The following is a 16,931-nucleotide window of genomic DNA, read 5'->3' on the forward strand; positions in this document are numbered from 1 at the left end:
TTGTGATTTTGCTAAAACTAGAGACTCTTAAGGCCCGTCTACAATACACGGAGTAAGAAGTAAGAGTAAGAAATTGACCAATCACAGTCGATTATTCTTCTCACATTTGACTGTGATTAGTCTACTTCTTACTCCGTGTATTGTAGACGACGCCTTAATATAAAGAGACCATAAGTCCGGATCTACAATAGAGTTTTAAGCCTTAAGCCATAAGAAATGGGCGAATCACAGTCGTTTATTCTTCTCGGATTCGACTGTAATTGGTCAATTTCTTACGGCTTAAAACTTAAAACACCTATTGTAGATCCGGGGTAAAGAGAGTTTCTAACTAGAGTCTCCGTTCCTCGTGTCGCGACTCTGATTAGAGGGGTATCTACGGATAGATCTGTCATAGATCTGTTTTCTGTGACTGAACCAGTGTACACTGTTGGAACTTAAAGTGAAATATATGTTTGGTATTTGTCGAAAGCGAGAAAGAGACTTGTAGTGCACTTTAGTGCAAGAACAGAAAACATATCATCCTTGTTGTTTATCTAACGTTAAACAAGGATGACATGACACCCGAGCACTGAACTATATATACACTGGACATCGAGGAAAATTCGTGGCCGCAATTGAGCAGTCGCCATTTTGAGCGGGTCAAATATTTAAGTGAATCAGAAGCGTTCGTGCGCGCGTTGCGATCGATGTATCGATCGATGTACACTGCTAATCAATAATCGAGTCTCACTTTAGTCGCACTTGGGTGCAGATGAGCGCGCGTATGTACATATATACATACCATTGGGAGCTACACACTTCTCCACCCTCCTACACTCGAGGGATTCGATTAACGAACAGCAGTGTACTATCAATGGTCGCGTTCAGCAGATTCAACTGTTGTGGAGCGGATCCGTGAGCACTCACTGCTATTGGAGTATTCTTCTAGATCATCCAATAGTAGCGAGCGCTCACGGATCCGCTCCACAACAGTTGAGTCTGCTGAACGCGACCAATGGGGTGGCACCCAGTTGGACATGGCTCAATTGGACACGAGCCACTCACAGCGCTTGAGACTACAAAGCTCCTAAGCACCGGTCGCTGTGATTGGTGGTGTCCAATCGAGCCGTGATCAATCGGGATCACCCCCTATCAATGTATGGAAATCTATATGGACATGAATGGTATATAAATAAAAATAGATGCTTTCCATTTGATGACACAAGTCGACACAAGTGTCATTCTATCTTTGTCACTCTCTGAATGTCAACAAGGATAGAACGACGCTTGTGTCGACTTGTGTCGACTTGTGTTATCAAATGGAAAGCACCCAAAGTTCACAAGTGCCGTAAGTGTCGAGAATCGAAACTTAAGGGCCTGCGCACAATAGAGGAACAAGAATTAGATATTAAGATTTCAACCTATCAGAAACTGATTACATCGGAATACGCGGTTTCTGATAGGTTGAAATCTTAATATCTAATTCTTGTTCCTCTATTGTGCGCAGGCCCTATCTCGAAACGCAAAATCAATCCATTTTTATTAACGTTAGTGAAGTCTCCTTAGTCTTTCTTCCTGAAGGATCATAAAAGTTGCAAAACTGTTACGTTCCGCTGAACGCGGCTAATGGTTCAAATTTAAACGCCGAGACGATTTGATTGGCTGGCGGAAGTTACGCTTGCGCAAATCACGCCGCATATGGAAGCACCTCATTGGTTCCTATTTTTTAAATTCGACCAATCGTATTGAGTTCTAATTTAACCGCTCGGTGTCGCAACATTGAATACATTTAAATTATGGTATAACATAAAACCCGCTGTTCCCGCGAGTCACCAGCCACGCCGTCTGCGAAGATATGGCGGGTGTCATTTCGCTCTTGTGCCGTCTGACGAACGAACAACGTTAAAGGAGAGGAAGAATAAAGAGAAGAAGAAGAACAGTATACTCGCCAGTTACTTCACGGGTACTCGGTTCTCTCGATGCATCTCGCATTGTCCCTTGCGGGAGTATTCCGTTTCACGCGTGCCATCAGAGGTATGACCGAAGTTCGAGAAGGGAGGTTCGCCGACTCTAGGCGACCGGCAGAATCGTTCCCTCGCGGCGACGTAGGCCAATGCGATGATATCTCGCGTTCGCGGTGGAAATGTTCCCCGGCGGCCCGGTGCGGACGTCGCGTCGCACGCGTTGAGTTCTTCCTAGATTTCGGGCGGTCTCTCTCGCTCTGCGCCGGCTTGCTTCGCCTCGGGAGACGTTCCCGCCGTAACCTTTCGTCGCCATTAAGTCTGTTCGCGTTGCTTGAAATCCAAAAATTTTCGTACTTAAAACGAGAGAGATAGATATCGAGCGTTGAAAAGAGAGAAAGAGAGAGAGGGAGAGAGAGAGAGAGCGAAGATGCTGAGTACAAAAGGTGCAAGCAACGCAAACAAGTTGTAAACACTCGCTGCACGCACGCGAGATTTGCGTTTTGATGAAACTTTAAATTTATAGAAAGTTTCGTCAAACTAACTTGAGTGATTTTCGAAATTTTGGAAAAAAAAATTTTTTTTCAACTGAATAATTGTCCTGGTAAAAATAAAAATCGGCGCGTAAGTCGAATGTAATGGGAGAATAACGCTTGTAAGGGGCGTTTACGGTTCTTTTACATTCCGTTTTAATTTTTGCCTCCTAGAAATTTTGTTTACGCTTCTATTATCCTGGATCTACTAATAGGTGTTTTAAGCCTTAAGTCGTAAGAAATTGACCAATTATAGTCGAATTCGAAGAGAATAATTATGATCCATCCATTTGTTATGGCTTAAGGCTTAAAACTCTATTGTTACTCTCCTATTACATTCAACTTATGATTTCTATTTTTATCAGGATATTAAATATTTTCAACGATGAAATATTTTATGATGATATTTTCATGTTATTTAATTTTCATGTTAGATATTCACTTATTTCATTGTTAAAGTTGATTATATTATGCCACTACATTTAGATACTTCATATAAAGCAGTCCTTAACATGCACTATTAATTTGTTAAACTGCAATTTTTTTTAGAGTAAATAAAACATTTCTGTACACAGCAAAAAAAAAACTAAATTTAAGTAAATATTTTTCCAAGTAAATTATTTACTAAATGTAAACATATATTTATTTGATGCAAGAATCATTAATTTGATTTAAGTATCATTATATTTTATTGGGCAAATATTTATTTGCTGTAAATAAATGTGTACTTGGAATTATTCAAAGAAATATTTACCCAGATTTAGCTAATTTTTTTTTTCAGTGTAGGTTTAACAATATTATCTTAGGCGTTTACGATTTTATTTTTCTAATTTTTACGTATTATAATTTACATTAATTTATATTTTATTTTCAGAACACTTGTCACGATCTGTTAAAAATGTCTAACCCTGTGGAACCAGATACTTGCGTGCCAGACACGCAGGAGACCCGTCACGAAGACGTCAATGAAAGCTTGAAAGTTACTAGCGAGACCCAAGAGACAAGCTTGAACGAGAGTCAAGATTTTCGTCTTGTCGATTCTGAAGGAGACGAAAGTATAGTAGAGAAGTTAAAGCAGACACAGGCTGGAAAGGCCAATCATGAGAAGTCAATTGACCAAGCGGATGCGCAACAAATTCCAGAAACATTGCAAATGGAAGAGAGTAACGCGATAACTGCAAATGACAAAGAAGACGAATCTATCATAGATGAAAAAGTAACGGAAAGCGATGCTAGACTTGAAAAGACTACGGAGAACGTATCCAGTGAGTTATTTGAGTCAGAGAAAAAAGATGAGCTCTTTGATGAGGATGAGATTATCCAAGGTACGCCTCCTCAGAGTTATTCATCGCTTAGAAAAATAGACAGTGCCGACGTTAATCTGAAACGTAAAGCTAGTGCATTTGACGAACCACCTGCCAAGATCCCTAAAATGTCTGAGGAGGATGAAGTAAAGCTTCAGAAGCGACTCGAAGAGGAGAGTCGTCAGTCTTGTGGATCTGATGATTCTTACCAGGACTTGTTCAAAAATATGGACAAGAATGTTATAATAGAGGAGACCCAAGAGCCAGCTACTGTAGAATTTACTCAGAACACTCTGAAAACTCTCACTGAGCACGCAGCAGAAACGACAAACGACGACAAGGCTCAGGAGCATCATGCCGAGCAGACAAATCAGCAGGACGAGAAAAGCGACGTGGGAAAAGACGAGAATCTGAATGTCTCTGCAAAACTTACAGACATCAGTAATAATGATAGTACCACTGTCAACTTCAACTCCACAAGCGAAAATGATCTTCTGGAAGAAAATAATATGTCGATTGAAAAAGATGTTACTTCCACGAATGCTGTAATGGAAAAATCCGAAATCGGAACATTAGACAAGCCGGAGCTTGTAAAAGATACAGAAACAGCGTCCGATGAAAATAATCAGTCGAACTGCGTGAAGCTGACCAAGAAGACTGTTGACAAGAATGACGAGGAGATCCCATCCTTACAAATCAAGTCGCGAAGCAGCGTAGAATTGATATCGATAGAGAACATAAACCGAACCGTCGATAGTAAATCAAAACCGCAAATAGTGGAGATCGATGACGACGACGAAAAGATATTGAACTCGTCAACCGAGGTGGTATACGATCGTCAGAGTATGAAAAAGAAACCGGAAGTTGTTCAGATCGACGATTCGCACGAGGATGGCGAGAAGATCCTGAGCTTGTTAGAGAAGAAAGAAATCGAGGTTTCTGAAATTCAGGTCATGGACAAGAGTTACGAGGGAAAGAGCAGTTACGAGAACAAGAGCAGTTACAAGGAGAGTATGAACGGGTCATCCCAGGAATCGAAATCATCGGACAAGAGACTGGTGAATGGCAGCGCCGAGTCCAAAAAGAGCGACGCCGACACAACCGTAAGCTTGGACTCTGATACATTCTCCGTAAGTGAGGAGCAGATTCTGCCTGCTGCAGCGACAACTGCCGCGCATAATATGAAGAAGGTAGATAGTATCAAAAGCGTCTCTTTCGAGGTTAAAAACGTGGACAATATCGAACTCATTAGCATAAGCGATCACGAAACGTCTAACGTGGAGGAGAAGAACAAGTCTGATCTGATTTATAACAATACGCTGGGGAAGATCAAGCAGGTAAGCGACCGATAGAGATACTCTGTTCAATTTAAGTGCGCCCACCCCCCCCTCCTGTATAAATAATACATGAATTAATTAATAAATTGATAAATGTTTTAGAATAGATGTAATATTAAGTAGCATGAAGTCTGTAATTATTGCAAGAATTTCGTTAAAATTGACCTTGACTTTTGATCCGCTTATGGTGGACTGATTTGACTTATTTTGTTTTGACGAAACTAAAATTCTTGAGTATCTATTGCTGAAAACAAAATTTGAAAAAGTTGGAGAAATTTTACACACAATTGGATGAATAAACAAACGGACGGTTGGATCAACACTGAAATAATAAAATATAGTTTTTATGCTATATAATAAATGAAAATATAAAATATTACATAAAAATTTCACATACATGAGTGGAAAATACTATAGTCAAGCCAGTTTTTTATACTTAATATTTCTTGAATTTATACAGTTTAAGCATTGTATGATAAAAAAAATCATTGTAAAAGGACTCTGTATTAATCATATAGAAAGTGTGACTTTACGTCAAATTCGTTAAAACTGTGATATTTTATAGATTACAAGATGCTGATCAAAGTCACTTTTTCCATATTAATGCAGAGGCCTTTCTGTGAGTGCATATAAATACATGAGAAAATACAGAGTTGGAAAGCATTACCTTTTCCGTTACTTTTTATAATAAATAATTTGATAATGACGTTGCAATTTTTTATAACTAAACGCTAAGGTTGTGCTAAGATTGAAAAAGTCGATTTTTCCAACCTTGACACAACCTTAACATTTAGTTATAAAAAATTGCAATGTCATTAATTACAAAAAATAATGGAAAAAGTAACACTTCCCAACTCTGAGAAAATACTATTATACTATTATAGGAAGAGCGAGAGATCGGTGTCTACGTGAAGCTCAAGTGTTTAGTGCACATGGACGAGAACACGAAGGAGCTTGTGAGGAAAGAGTTGACTGTGGTGCAATGCGAGCCTGTAATCGAGTCGAGCAGACCGAAGAATGAAGACAGTCAGTCCTCGTTGGCAGACATCTCCGACAACAAGGAGTCGCCTGGTTCCGTGAACAGCAATCCCCAGTTATATCAACTCTTTCCATCCCGGTGGTCCATGATGTCGTCATCAAGCTCGGGGTCCAGCGCTGCTTCTTTGGCTTTTAAAATGACTAAGAACACTGGGCACCTCTTCACGATGCCAACGGGTCTGCCGAAGCATACGAAGAAATCTTCCCAGGACATTCCATCAACAGTGACGGATAAACAGACGTTGGATGAGACTTACGATCGTTTGACGCACGAATGGAAGAACCACCACTTGCTCATAACAACAGTCCTGAATTACGCAAACATGGAACTGAGCAGTAATACCTCTGCCATTACAGCCCCCACGGGGATTCTCGATACTTTCGTGAATGTGAGCAACGAGCGGCTGGACGATCATCATCATCACTTGGAAAAGATCAATATGCGCTCGTCGACGCCATCGGATCATCCCACGAGTTTGAAGGCGGAATTAACCGTCACGCCGAAGAGCACGAAGAAGGGCGGCAAAGCTGCGAAGAGACCGAGAAGCAAATTGACGAGATCGATCACCGCGCAGATCAACGGCGAGAACGGCGCCAAAAATATTCCGAACGAGCCGGCACTGCACGGATCCGCCATGGAGACCGATACACCGAGCAAAAAGAAAAGTAAGTTAGAGGAGGACGAGCAGCTGGTAAACGATGTGGACACTCAGGCGAAGTCGCCGCGAAGCATGCTGGCTGACGAGCTAATCGGTAAGAACGTGTTTGCCAAATGGTCGGACAACATCTACTATCTTGGCACGGTGAGCGATCGGCTGAAGGCCAAATATAAGGTGAACTTCTACGACGGCAAGAGCAAGATGCTCATACCCGAGTTTGTGATACCGATACCAAAAATTCTGAAAAAGGGTCTGTCTGTATACGCGACCACGAAGACTGATGATTACGGTTCTTGTGGTATCATCATCGACGTTGAAACGTCGACCAACGGCGACACGCACTATACGGTAGAGACTGACGAGGGCGAGAAATTGCGTGTGCAAATACAGAACATCTCCTTGTCCGCTGATCAGGCGCAGGTGTTAAAGGAAGAAGTGGACACCATAAGTAAGAGTTCCCTGCCGAGCACGCCGAAGGCGCTCGGCCAGGTGACCTTGGACAACATGGTTGACGGCAAACGACGCTCCAAGAGAATCGGCACACCACTTCCCTCGACTCCTAAATCCAGGAACAACGCTGGTGGGTCGAGCAACTCGACCAGTAAAATCAAACCGGAACCCTCGGTGTCCGGCATGTCCGCCAAGTTGAAGAAGGAAAAGGCATTGTCGGAGAGCGAGGAGATGTCGAGCGATTCAAACGTCGACTCGATTCGCAGTAAAGCAGAGGACGAATATGCTCTGATGGGAATACAGAAAGAGATAATTAGCACGTCGTTTGAACAGATCGCGAAAGGACCGCAGAGTAGGAACAAGAGCAAATCACGTAGCAAGAAGAAGGAAGACCCGGAAATGATTGCTACTCTTGGTCCAATCCCTACGAACTCCAACATCTTCAAGGGCACGTCATTCATCCTTACTTGCATACCCTTAGAGAAACTGGAAAGGTATCTTTTACTATTCATTTGGCAATTGAACGGAGGGATCTTAATTCTAGTAAGAATTAATGCTAAACGCTCGAGGAATTAACATAATAAATAAAGATATACAGTGACTACCAAAAGATTAGTGAGTAATTTTATTATATTGCTCAGATGAAGAATCTTTAAAATAAAGATCTAGCATACAAGTTTTTAATGTTGTTAATATACAGTGTGTTCCATCTAATATGACACTCTTTTTATCTTTGCAGGGTAAGGTCGAATAAAAATATATTCAGACAGAACTGTGTATGTTTGGCCTGATGAAACAGAAATAATGGCAAAATCAATTTTTTATGGAAGCCATGACCATTTTTTCGAATAGAATTCTATGATTTTTTTACATAATATGATTCTTCTAATTATTCTGCAGATAAAAGTATTAAGGTAGAGATATCAATATTTTACGATTTAAATTATCGATTTTCGACATCTCCACCTCAATACGTTTAGACGCAGAACAATAAGAATAACATTAAGATAAAACGGGTGGTCACATTAGATGGAGTATTCTAATATTTAAATATCATGTTCTTAAATTGATTAAAAGAATTTTATTAACTTATAATTTTAATTGAAAACGGATTGACAAAAATGATTGTAAAATTATATGTTGTCCGAAAACTTTCGGCAGCCACTGTAATAATATAAAAATATTAAAAAATGAACAAAATACAGCTACCTTTCTTAAGACACAAAGCATTATCCGCATTTTTTGTTTAAATTAAGAATTATATTCATTATCCACTAACTCATTCTGCACCATTTCAGGTATCAGGATACGAAGACCAACACTGGGTCGAACACGGAAACGGAAGCCACCGAAACGGATTTCGAAACAGAATATGAGGACGATTGGGTGAAGCGACATTTCGTACGCGAAAGACTTCACGAGCAGATCATATCAGGCGGCGGGAAGATCTATGAGGATTTCGAGAAGATACCAGAGAACGAGTATGAGAACACAATACTCATCACGAACGTGCCAAATACCACAGCAAAGAACATATTATGTCTGTCGGCCGGCATCAAAATATGCAATCACGAATATATCATCAGATGCTGTTTAGAGGTAGCGCTACACATTAGCTATTCTCTACATTAATTCCTTACCTGTTTAATATAAAGAAAATACGGATTTTCTCTCTCTCTCTCTCTCTCTCTCTCTCAAAATAGATTATTACTTCTTTATCGCTTTACTCATAATTGCCATTCCATTTTTTAAATAAAAATAGAAAAAGGAAGATTATAGACTTAAGATGGTTCTTTAGTAATTTGAGTTACCATAGAAATATCTAATTTTTTTATATAATTGAAGTTGAAGTACCGAAATTGATGTGTGTAAAATTCTACGGTAGGTTAATGATGAATTAAGAGAAAAAAATTTGAAAGGTAACCTTTTACATATTAGCAACAAATAAGGCTTGCAGACGCTTCTTTAAGTTCTTCTTTTATATATAATATTATGGCTCCTGCCTCCAGTAGATCATGGAAGTTAATATGGCTAGAGTAAAAAACGTGTAGTATGTTAATATGGCTAGAATAAAAAAACGTATATGTAAAAAAAATGGAAGAGTGAGATGCAATGCCCGCCCGGACAACGAACGCCTGCGCTTACGTCGTTACGGACGCGCGTCAGGACGAACGGACTAGAAAGGGATAAGTCGTACAAAACCGCGAGACAGCTATATGTTTCTCAAGGCCCATTTTAAGTCGGCAACACTTTCAAAAATATGCAAGATAAAATATACCCGAGCCGAGACGCGTCTGCCGCGGAATGGTTCTTCAGAACTGCTTCTTTAACACTGCACACAAATCTTACCATAGATTTTTCTCAAAAACGAGATTATAATAATTCAAAAAATTACGATTTTAATGGTCATAAAAAAGTAATAGGTCAACGGCCATTCTAGAAAGATATTTACGTACATAAACTTGCATATAAATTTAATCTCGAAAAGTAAACATAAACATCTCATCTTGTTTTCGTTCGATAAAGTTGCACAGCTCTTGATTTTTTTATTATATCTTCCATACTATTTCATTAAGATATATATGTAGTTTTAATATTTTATCCAAATTGCAGATATTTGTAATTTTGGGTGAGCCCTAGGGAGGCACCCCCAAATTTTTGGCACTTTACTAAAGAACCACCTTAAACAAATATAACCAAAATTACAAATCTTAGGTAGTGTTATTCTAATAAATCTAGATAACGTTATTTAGTATTAAAGTAAATTTTATTTAAAAAATTTGTTGGATTTACTTTATATCTTTATTATATACATTTTCCTTTCATAATCTTGTTTCAGTGTAGTTTCGTTTACGATATTTTCGCTGTATGTCATACTATGATTTCGTCTATTATTGTATTTGATTAAATTGCCAACAATTGCGTCACGAGTAACAATCTCACATTTCACTATACGTTTTTAGAAAAAGACTATAAACAAGGCGGAAGTTGCTCTTCCAAACGGCTGGAGTTTGCAGAGAAAAGCTTACGTAGAAGGGCATGATACATATACAAAGAAACCGTTGTCAGAAATCGTCGTAATAATTCCTAGTCTGGCATCCATCAATTTGCCACAGTTTGCTACATTCTGGCGGCAAGTCTGCGAGCACGCGGGCGCAGTAGTTATAATCGCGGAAAACTCAGGTATTTTATTTCGTCATCAGGAACTATAAGTTCCTTTAAAGCAAATTTACTATTCAGCAGCTACCGATATACGTATAATATTAAAATAAAAAAATACATGATTTATTAATGTGTAGAAATTCAAATAAAATTGTTTCACATGCGTGTGTTATCTCAAATTACGATTAATAGAAAAGCTTATGAAATCTTTTTTCTTCCAGATGCCATGGAGACGGATTTTGCCAATACTGTAGTGGTCGTGTCTAATTGGAAGTGTCCATCGTGGGCACAGAAGAGAGCGATTCAACTAAATATTCCAATCCTGTCCACCACGTGGGTGGTTCAGTGTATAATCGAGGGCAAATTGTGCCCACAAAACCATCCACGCTACAGATATACTTGTATACCAAATTAGGAGTTTTCGTTAATTAGAAAGCTGTTGTTTTTACAATCGTGAGTAAGTCGCCTACGATCAAAGTGGCTACTAGAATATATTTTCTTTTGTTTTCCAAGTTTTTTTCATTTTTTTTCCGGCCTTCCATATATTACAATAAGAGATGAAAAGATAACTTTACAATCGTAAATCTTGATATTTTTCGAATTCCTTCTTTTTATAATATTTTTAATAATTTCTGATACGCCAGAACATACGCGATGTATTGTCTACATTGTATTTTCTCTGGACACATCCTCGAGTTATTCTTTCTATCTTATATTTGTATCTTTGATATGACTGATTGATAAATTCATGCATTTTTATATGGCAATTCATCCTCGTACGAGGATACGTGTAATGCTTTACACTTTTGTAAGATTTTGTATAAAAATAGACATGTGCGTGGGAACCGCAGGTGTTTTATACACGACATAGGTGAATCCTCGTCGTGTGTAAAGCATTTTAAGAAATCGTATCTTTACAATAATTCAAGCATAATCGTATCACGTCAAATTGCACTTATACGTAGGCAAGAAACGCGAGATTGATTTTAGTCAATGCAGCCGATATTCTCGAGGAAACTACGCGGAATCAATAAATAAGTTCTTACTCCGCTTTCTATCGATTTTTTATAAATAAACGGACATGTTTACATGTCTATTAGATCTATCTCATTTAACGACATTAATGCTCGTTTCTATCAATATTAATTTTAATAATTTTCTTGGTTCAATTTGCTCTTCATCCCTTTTTAGTCCTAAGAATTAGAAAAAGATGAAGAACAAGTTCAACCGAGATAAAAATTAATCTACATTGGTAGAAACGGGCATAAGACTCCTGTTTTCTCACGCGTGGAATTATATGAGAGATCAGAAACGAGGTGAATTTATTTCCTTACAATGTAAATTATTAAATTTAAGATAAATTAACTTTTTTGCACTCATTCGATAGTATATTCATTCTCTCTAAAAATATAAGACATTTCTACATAAAGAAAAATAATATATAAGAACAAACTTCTCCGATTTCCAGTTTCTGACTTGTCATAATTCGTTACAACTGCAGCGAGAGAAAACAGAAGTCTTAAGAGAATATTTTTATGAAAGACAAAAACTATCTTGATGGACACGATGTTAGAAACGTAATTGGCAAAACTCCAAGTTTTATTGAAGTAAATTACCGAGGTGTATGTTTTTGTACATGCACATGTGCGAAGACGCGTTGTATATAAGTAAATATATACTATACAAATTTTATTATATATATATATGTGTGTGTGTATATATATATATATGTACAGGAAATTGACAAAATATGTGAATACCAGAGAAATACAATACAACCTCTTCTAATTGCTTGAAAGATGTTGGAGGAGGAAATCTCACTCTACTCTTCAAAACTATAAATAACTTAATATTTAAATCAGGCTATTATATGCCAAGAAAGATGTTGAAGTTTTAAAGAAGAGAACAATTTTGAAAAATAGAGTGATAAGTAAATTTCCTTCTCCAATATTATTTATATAAGCAATTGAAAGATGTTCTATCTACTTATTTTATTGATAAGAAGTTGGCGTACTGTTATAGATTCCATCCTTGTTAGAATCATACATGCTTGAATAGTGCAGCAATTGCTACAATGTAATATTATACCATTCTTCCAGCAGAACATCCTGTAATTAAAAGATATCGAAAGAAGAAGTCTCATTCTGTTCTTCAAAACTACAAATGATTTATTTAACTCTTCTTTCCCAGCCTATAATCAGGTGATTACAGACCAGGAAAGAAGTTTTCAGAATAGAGGAAAATTTTAAAAAACAAAATGAAAAGTAAATTTTTTCCTTCAATATTATTTATATAAGCAATTGAAAGATGTTCTTCTAAAGCAGTATGATATTTTATTGGTAACTGTTTAAGCATTGTATGACTCTATTCCAACAAAGATAGAAGATATGCATCAAAAGCAAATGGTGGGCCAACCTTTTATTGATAAAATATAAAATAAGTCGTATATTTCCTAGATATTCATATTATTTTGTTTATTCCCCGCATATAGTAAGTTATAGCTATTATGTACAATAATGTCCGGGGATAAAATATAGCAACATATTTTTTGGCAAACGTTTCTCCCTCTCTTTTTTCTTTCTATTCTTCCAACCTTTTAACGTCTCTTCTTTCATTTTTACGAAAGTAACAATTGATACGATCCATATCGAAAATTAGTAAAATTCAATAATTTAATAACAGAAATACGTTTTACGGATATCAAACATCTCTTGTAAATGTACATCGCCTTTCCTCACTCTCGTATTTTAAGAACAACTCGAAGATCTGTCGACTCTTATGGATTGTACCAATCGAGAAACAACAGCGAGAACGATATCACCAGAAGGAAGAAGAGGATCCACACCCTGAGACCGGCGTTCCGTTGGATCGCTTGGCGGATCTGCTCATTCGCCTCCTTCACGTTCTCCGTCGATCCGACCACTGTCGTCATTAGCCTGTCCAGGTCTTTGTCTTGGTCCAGAACCTTCTCCGTGAAGATCTCCTGAAGCTCAGCGATGTGCACTACCTTGCTCTCGATCTGCTTCACCTCCTCAGTCATGGTGTTCAGCTCGTTGTATAGCTGCTCATTCTCCGACTCGAACATCTGGATGTCCTCCGCCGACAATTCCTCCTCGTATGTCATCGTATTGACGTCGCCGTTGATTTCCTGGATCTTCATCGGGCTAGACTCGTTCGAGCCGTTCTTGGTATCATTATCGTCCACGGAATCGACCGCGTTCAGGACCGATCTTTTCGTTGCCGACGGCTGGTTTGCCTGCAGCCTGGAAATCCTTCGCATCTCCATGGCCTTCTTCACGCGCATCGCCTTCTGCTCCGAGTATATCTTGCAGACGTTCTTCAGGTAGTCCTCTATCAGCAGTAGCATGATCTCGCGATGCTCGATGTTCTGCTGGGTGATCTCCGTCGACGCGGCGATCTCTCGCTTCAAGTCTTTGACCAGCTGCGAGCAGGTGCTCATTATCCGCTGTGCACCCAGGTCGATCTCGTCGCGCTCCGCATCCGTCATGTGCGGCGCTGCGGACAGGTAGTTGGAGAAGTTCAGGTAGGCCTTGCGGTTCTCCAGCAGGAACTCACGCAGCTTGGAGATTTGCATGACCACCGCGTGCGCCTTCACGCAGAAGGTGCTCTTGCTCCTGGCCCTTCGCGGTTGACTCTCTGCTGCCGGTGTACCGAGGTCCCTGTTTCGCAGATTCACCGCCTTCACGCTAGCCTTGAACAACGAACTCACGTCCATCTCTGTGACTCCCTCGGTCTTCCAGGAGGCGATTCGTCGAGGTTCTCGTCAAAGTCCTTTTGGCGTGAATAGCAACAGTGTAAACAATCTATTTGAGGTGTTGATAACAAAAGTTACTTCTGTTGAAATCGTCACGTTAATAGGAAAGTGACACGTTTCATAATTAGCAACCCTACTGAAAAAAATCACGTCACACAGTTGCATGATGAAATCATGTAATTAAAACATGTAAATTACGTAACGGATTGTTTTAAATCAGTATACGATTTTTAAATTACGTATTTTAAAAAGTTACATGATATGTTCTTTTTTCTTCTATTTCTATCATTCAATTCTTTAAAATTCGATAACTATAAAATCACATAATGGATGAAATTATTTCTAATATCATGTGTGATTTTCAAATTACACCATTTAAAAAAAATTACATACTAATTTGTAACAATTCGTTGTGTGATTTACATGTTTTAATTACATGATTTCATCAATTAACGTTGTGACATGATTTTTTTTCAGTAAGGAACCTTTTAGTAGATAGAGAGATTTAAAAAATTCTTTCTGAATGTTTGCATAACTTCATTTTCTTTTTATATGTTATGTTAGAATAGATCAGTGCTCGGAATTAGTTGCTCATTTTGGGCAAATTCCTGAGGCAACCCCCCACTACCATTATTTTAATTAATAATTAAAATAAATTTTTTATTATTAACATATTTTATTATTAACATAAAAATTTTACATCATAAATATTTTACATTGTAAAATATTTATAATGTAATTCCGAGCACTAGAATATATAATTCTTATCAAGTTATCGAGATAATTCCTATCGAACTGATTCGAGCTGTTGATGATTTGAGCATCGTTTTTGTTCGATTGTTCTCTCTGGTTAATTTATCTTGTGAATAAGAGCGATGCGATCTCTATGTAATATTAATTAAATGATCGTCTTGTAAGGCCTTACAAATATTGCGAATACTATTATGTGATCACCAACTACAACATATAAGCAAATAGGATAAAGGCAACTAAGACGAAAAGGAGGAAATATTTGTGGTAGAAATTAAGGCTGCTAAAGATAAGTTACACATCTTTATAATCAAGTTTTGTCAAGGTAAACTGATGATTTGCTATTATAAAACACAATGTTAAACTAATTGTTTTTTGTTCACGACGTTAATCTGCCATCAACTGCATAAGGCTTGTGTTCTATTAACATCGCCTGTCGACATAATGTAAAGGCAAATTGTTGGCAGAAACTGAGCAGATCCTGCCGACATTATCTAACGCTAAACTGTCAGTAAAAACGACGCAGATCCTGCTGACACGTCAAATGTCAGTAGAACTTGCTGGGTTTCTGTCAACCATCTGCTGTCAAATCGTGTCAGAGCAGGATCTGCGTCGTTTCTGCTGACAGTCTAGTGCTAGGTGATGTCGACAGGATCTGCTTGGTTTCTGTAGACAAAATACTATCAGATTATACCACAAATCTGCTGTTTCTTTCTCCAGTCTGTCATTTACTTCTGCTTGTAGATTCTATTATGTTTTTTCTAGCAGTCTGTCAACAGTATTATGTATATCTAATTTTGTAACAATTCTGTTGTTTTGTTGGCATAGTGTGTAGCAGACATTTAAAAAAAGTTTGCTTTCTACAGACTTGGCTATCTGGGATGAGGATAACTTCCAAACATTTCGATCTCGGAGTAGGTCATCTTTAGTATCAGAATAGAAATTGTAAAATATCTATCTTTAGTCTTATGTTATTTAATGATACATAAATTTTACATATACTTGTATGATGTTCTTGTAGTCTTATTTTTCAGTACCAGTAGAGTATAGAAAATGTATTATTTTACCACAAAAATATATTAGTCTTTAGGATTAATTTCCTTCCACTCTCTCAAAATGGTAATTTTTTAATTGTGTTTTTAATTGTGAATTTCATTTTTCTATTAACACAGTGAAATGTCTAAGATGAAATTAAACTGTTAAAACTGAAATTTCTTCGTGACTCACCGTACTCGATCTTTCCCTGTCAGCAACTCATTTATTATGTTTATGAATATGCCGATTATATCAAAGATCGTGACGATCGTGATATCATTTGTAATTATATAGCACGGTGATGTGCCCACGTTTCCTTTCAAAGTAAATTAATAAAATAATAAACGGATATAATCGTCAGTTTTGTAAACACCTGTCACGCGTCGAGCCATTAAGAGTAATTTACGGTGAGGTTAGGTACAGGTACAAACGTGCACTTGCTCTAGGCTGCGTTCCGTTTCACGCATGATGCGCATGGAGAGCGCATTCACATTTCTTTGAAAATGAAAGAACTTCGTGTTTACAAAAATGATAAATTAAAATTATAAATATTAAACGTATTCGACGCTGAATTCATAGCAGCAACAACTGATAGTAAGTAATATGGTAAAAAATTGTTCATGCATAAATAATATATATAAATATGTATAAGTATTTATAAACATATATAATTGTATATAAAGTTATATATAATTATTATAATTACATATGTAATTATATATATCCACGTGTGTTTATTCATTCTTTTTTCTTTTGTAAAATTGTTTTTTAGTGTAATAAAAATAATAATAAGAAAATGTCAAATATAAAATTAAAGGGACAATTTTCGCATTGTTTGTTTTAGAAAAAAATCAAGTTTAGAGAAATGTAAAAAAAATTACTCATACACATACATAATTATGAGGGCGGTTCAAAATTTCAAAAATATTTTCTTTTCGTCGCCTTCTT

At 37.4% G+C, this 16,931-nt stretch overlaps 2 protein-coding genes across 2 annotated transcripts; one reads left to right on the forward strand and one right to left on the reverse strand.

Annotated features, from left to right (window-relative positions):
* Positions 1-1,882: 1,882 nt before the first annotated feature.
* Positions 1,883-12,132, forward strand: LOC108758184 (uncharacterized). Its single transcript, XM_018502993.1, has 6 exons — positions 1,883-2,013; positions 3,348-5,114; positions 5,999-7,755; positions 8,560-8,860; positions 10,225-10,444; positions 10,645-12,132. Exons 2-6 carry the CDS (start codon positions 3,372-3,374, stop codon positions 10,836-10,838), a joined length of 4,215 nt encoding a protein of 1,404 aa, XP_018358495.1. The 5' UTR covers positions 1,883-2,013; positions 3,348-3,371; the 3' UTR covers positions 10,839-12,132.
* A 2-nt stretch (positions 12,133-12,134) lies between these two features.
* Positions 12,135-16,381, reverse strand: Syx18 (syntaxin 18). The gene is made up of 2 exons (XM_018502994.1): positions 16,176-16,381; positions 12,135-14,215 (listed from the first exon to the last, which is right to left on the reverse strand). The coding sequence occupies exon 2, from the start codon at positions 14,157-14,159 to the stop codon at positions 13,200-13,202; it is 960 nt and encodes a 319-aa protein (XP_018358496.1). The 5' UTR covers positions 14,160-14,215; positions 16,176-16,381; the 3' UTR covers positions 12,135-13,199.
* Positions 16,382-16,931: the final 550 nt, after the last annotated feature.

This window comes from Trachymyrmex cornetzi, unplaced genomic scaffold (genome assembly GCF_001594075.2).
Source record: "Trachymyrmex cornetzi isolate Tcor2-1 unplaced genomic scaffold, Tcor1.1 scaffold153, whole genome shotgun sequence".
Classification (NCBI taxonomy): domain Eukaryota; kingdom Metazoa; phylum Arthropoda; class Insecta; order Hymenoptera; family Formicidae; genus Trachymyrmex; species Trachymyrmex cornetzi.

Excerpts from the sequence above, each read along its gene's own strand:
- Syx18 (XM_018502994.1), bottom strand. The coding sequence starts at position 14,159 with ATGGACGTGAGTTCGTTGTTCAAGGCTAGCGTGAAGGCGGTGAATCTG.
- LOC108758184 (XM_018502993.1), top strand. The coding sequence starts at position 3,372 with ATGTCTAACCCTGTGGAACCAGATACTTGCGTGCCAGACACGCAGGAG. Across the intron at positions 5,115-5,998 it reads CGCTGGGGAAGATCAAGCAG|GAAGAGCGAGAGATCGGTGT; the intron begins GTAAGCGACCGA and ends ATACTATTATAG. Across the intron at positions 10,445-10,644 it reads TATAATCGCGGAAAACTCAG|ATGCCATGGAGACGGATTTT; the intron begins GTATTTTATTTC and ends TTTTTCTTCCAG.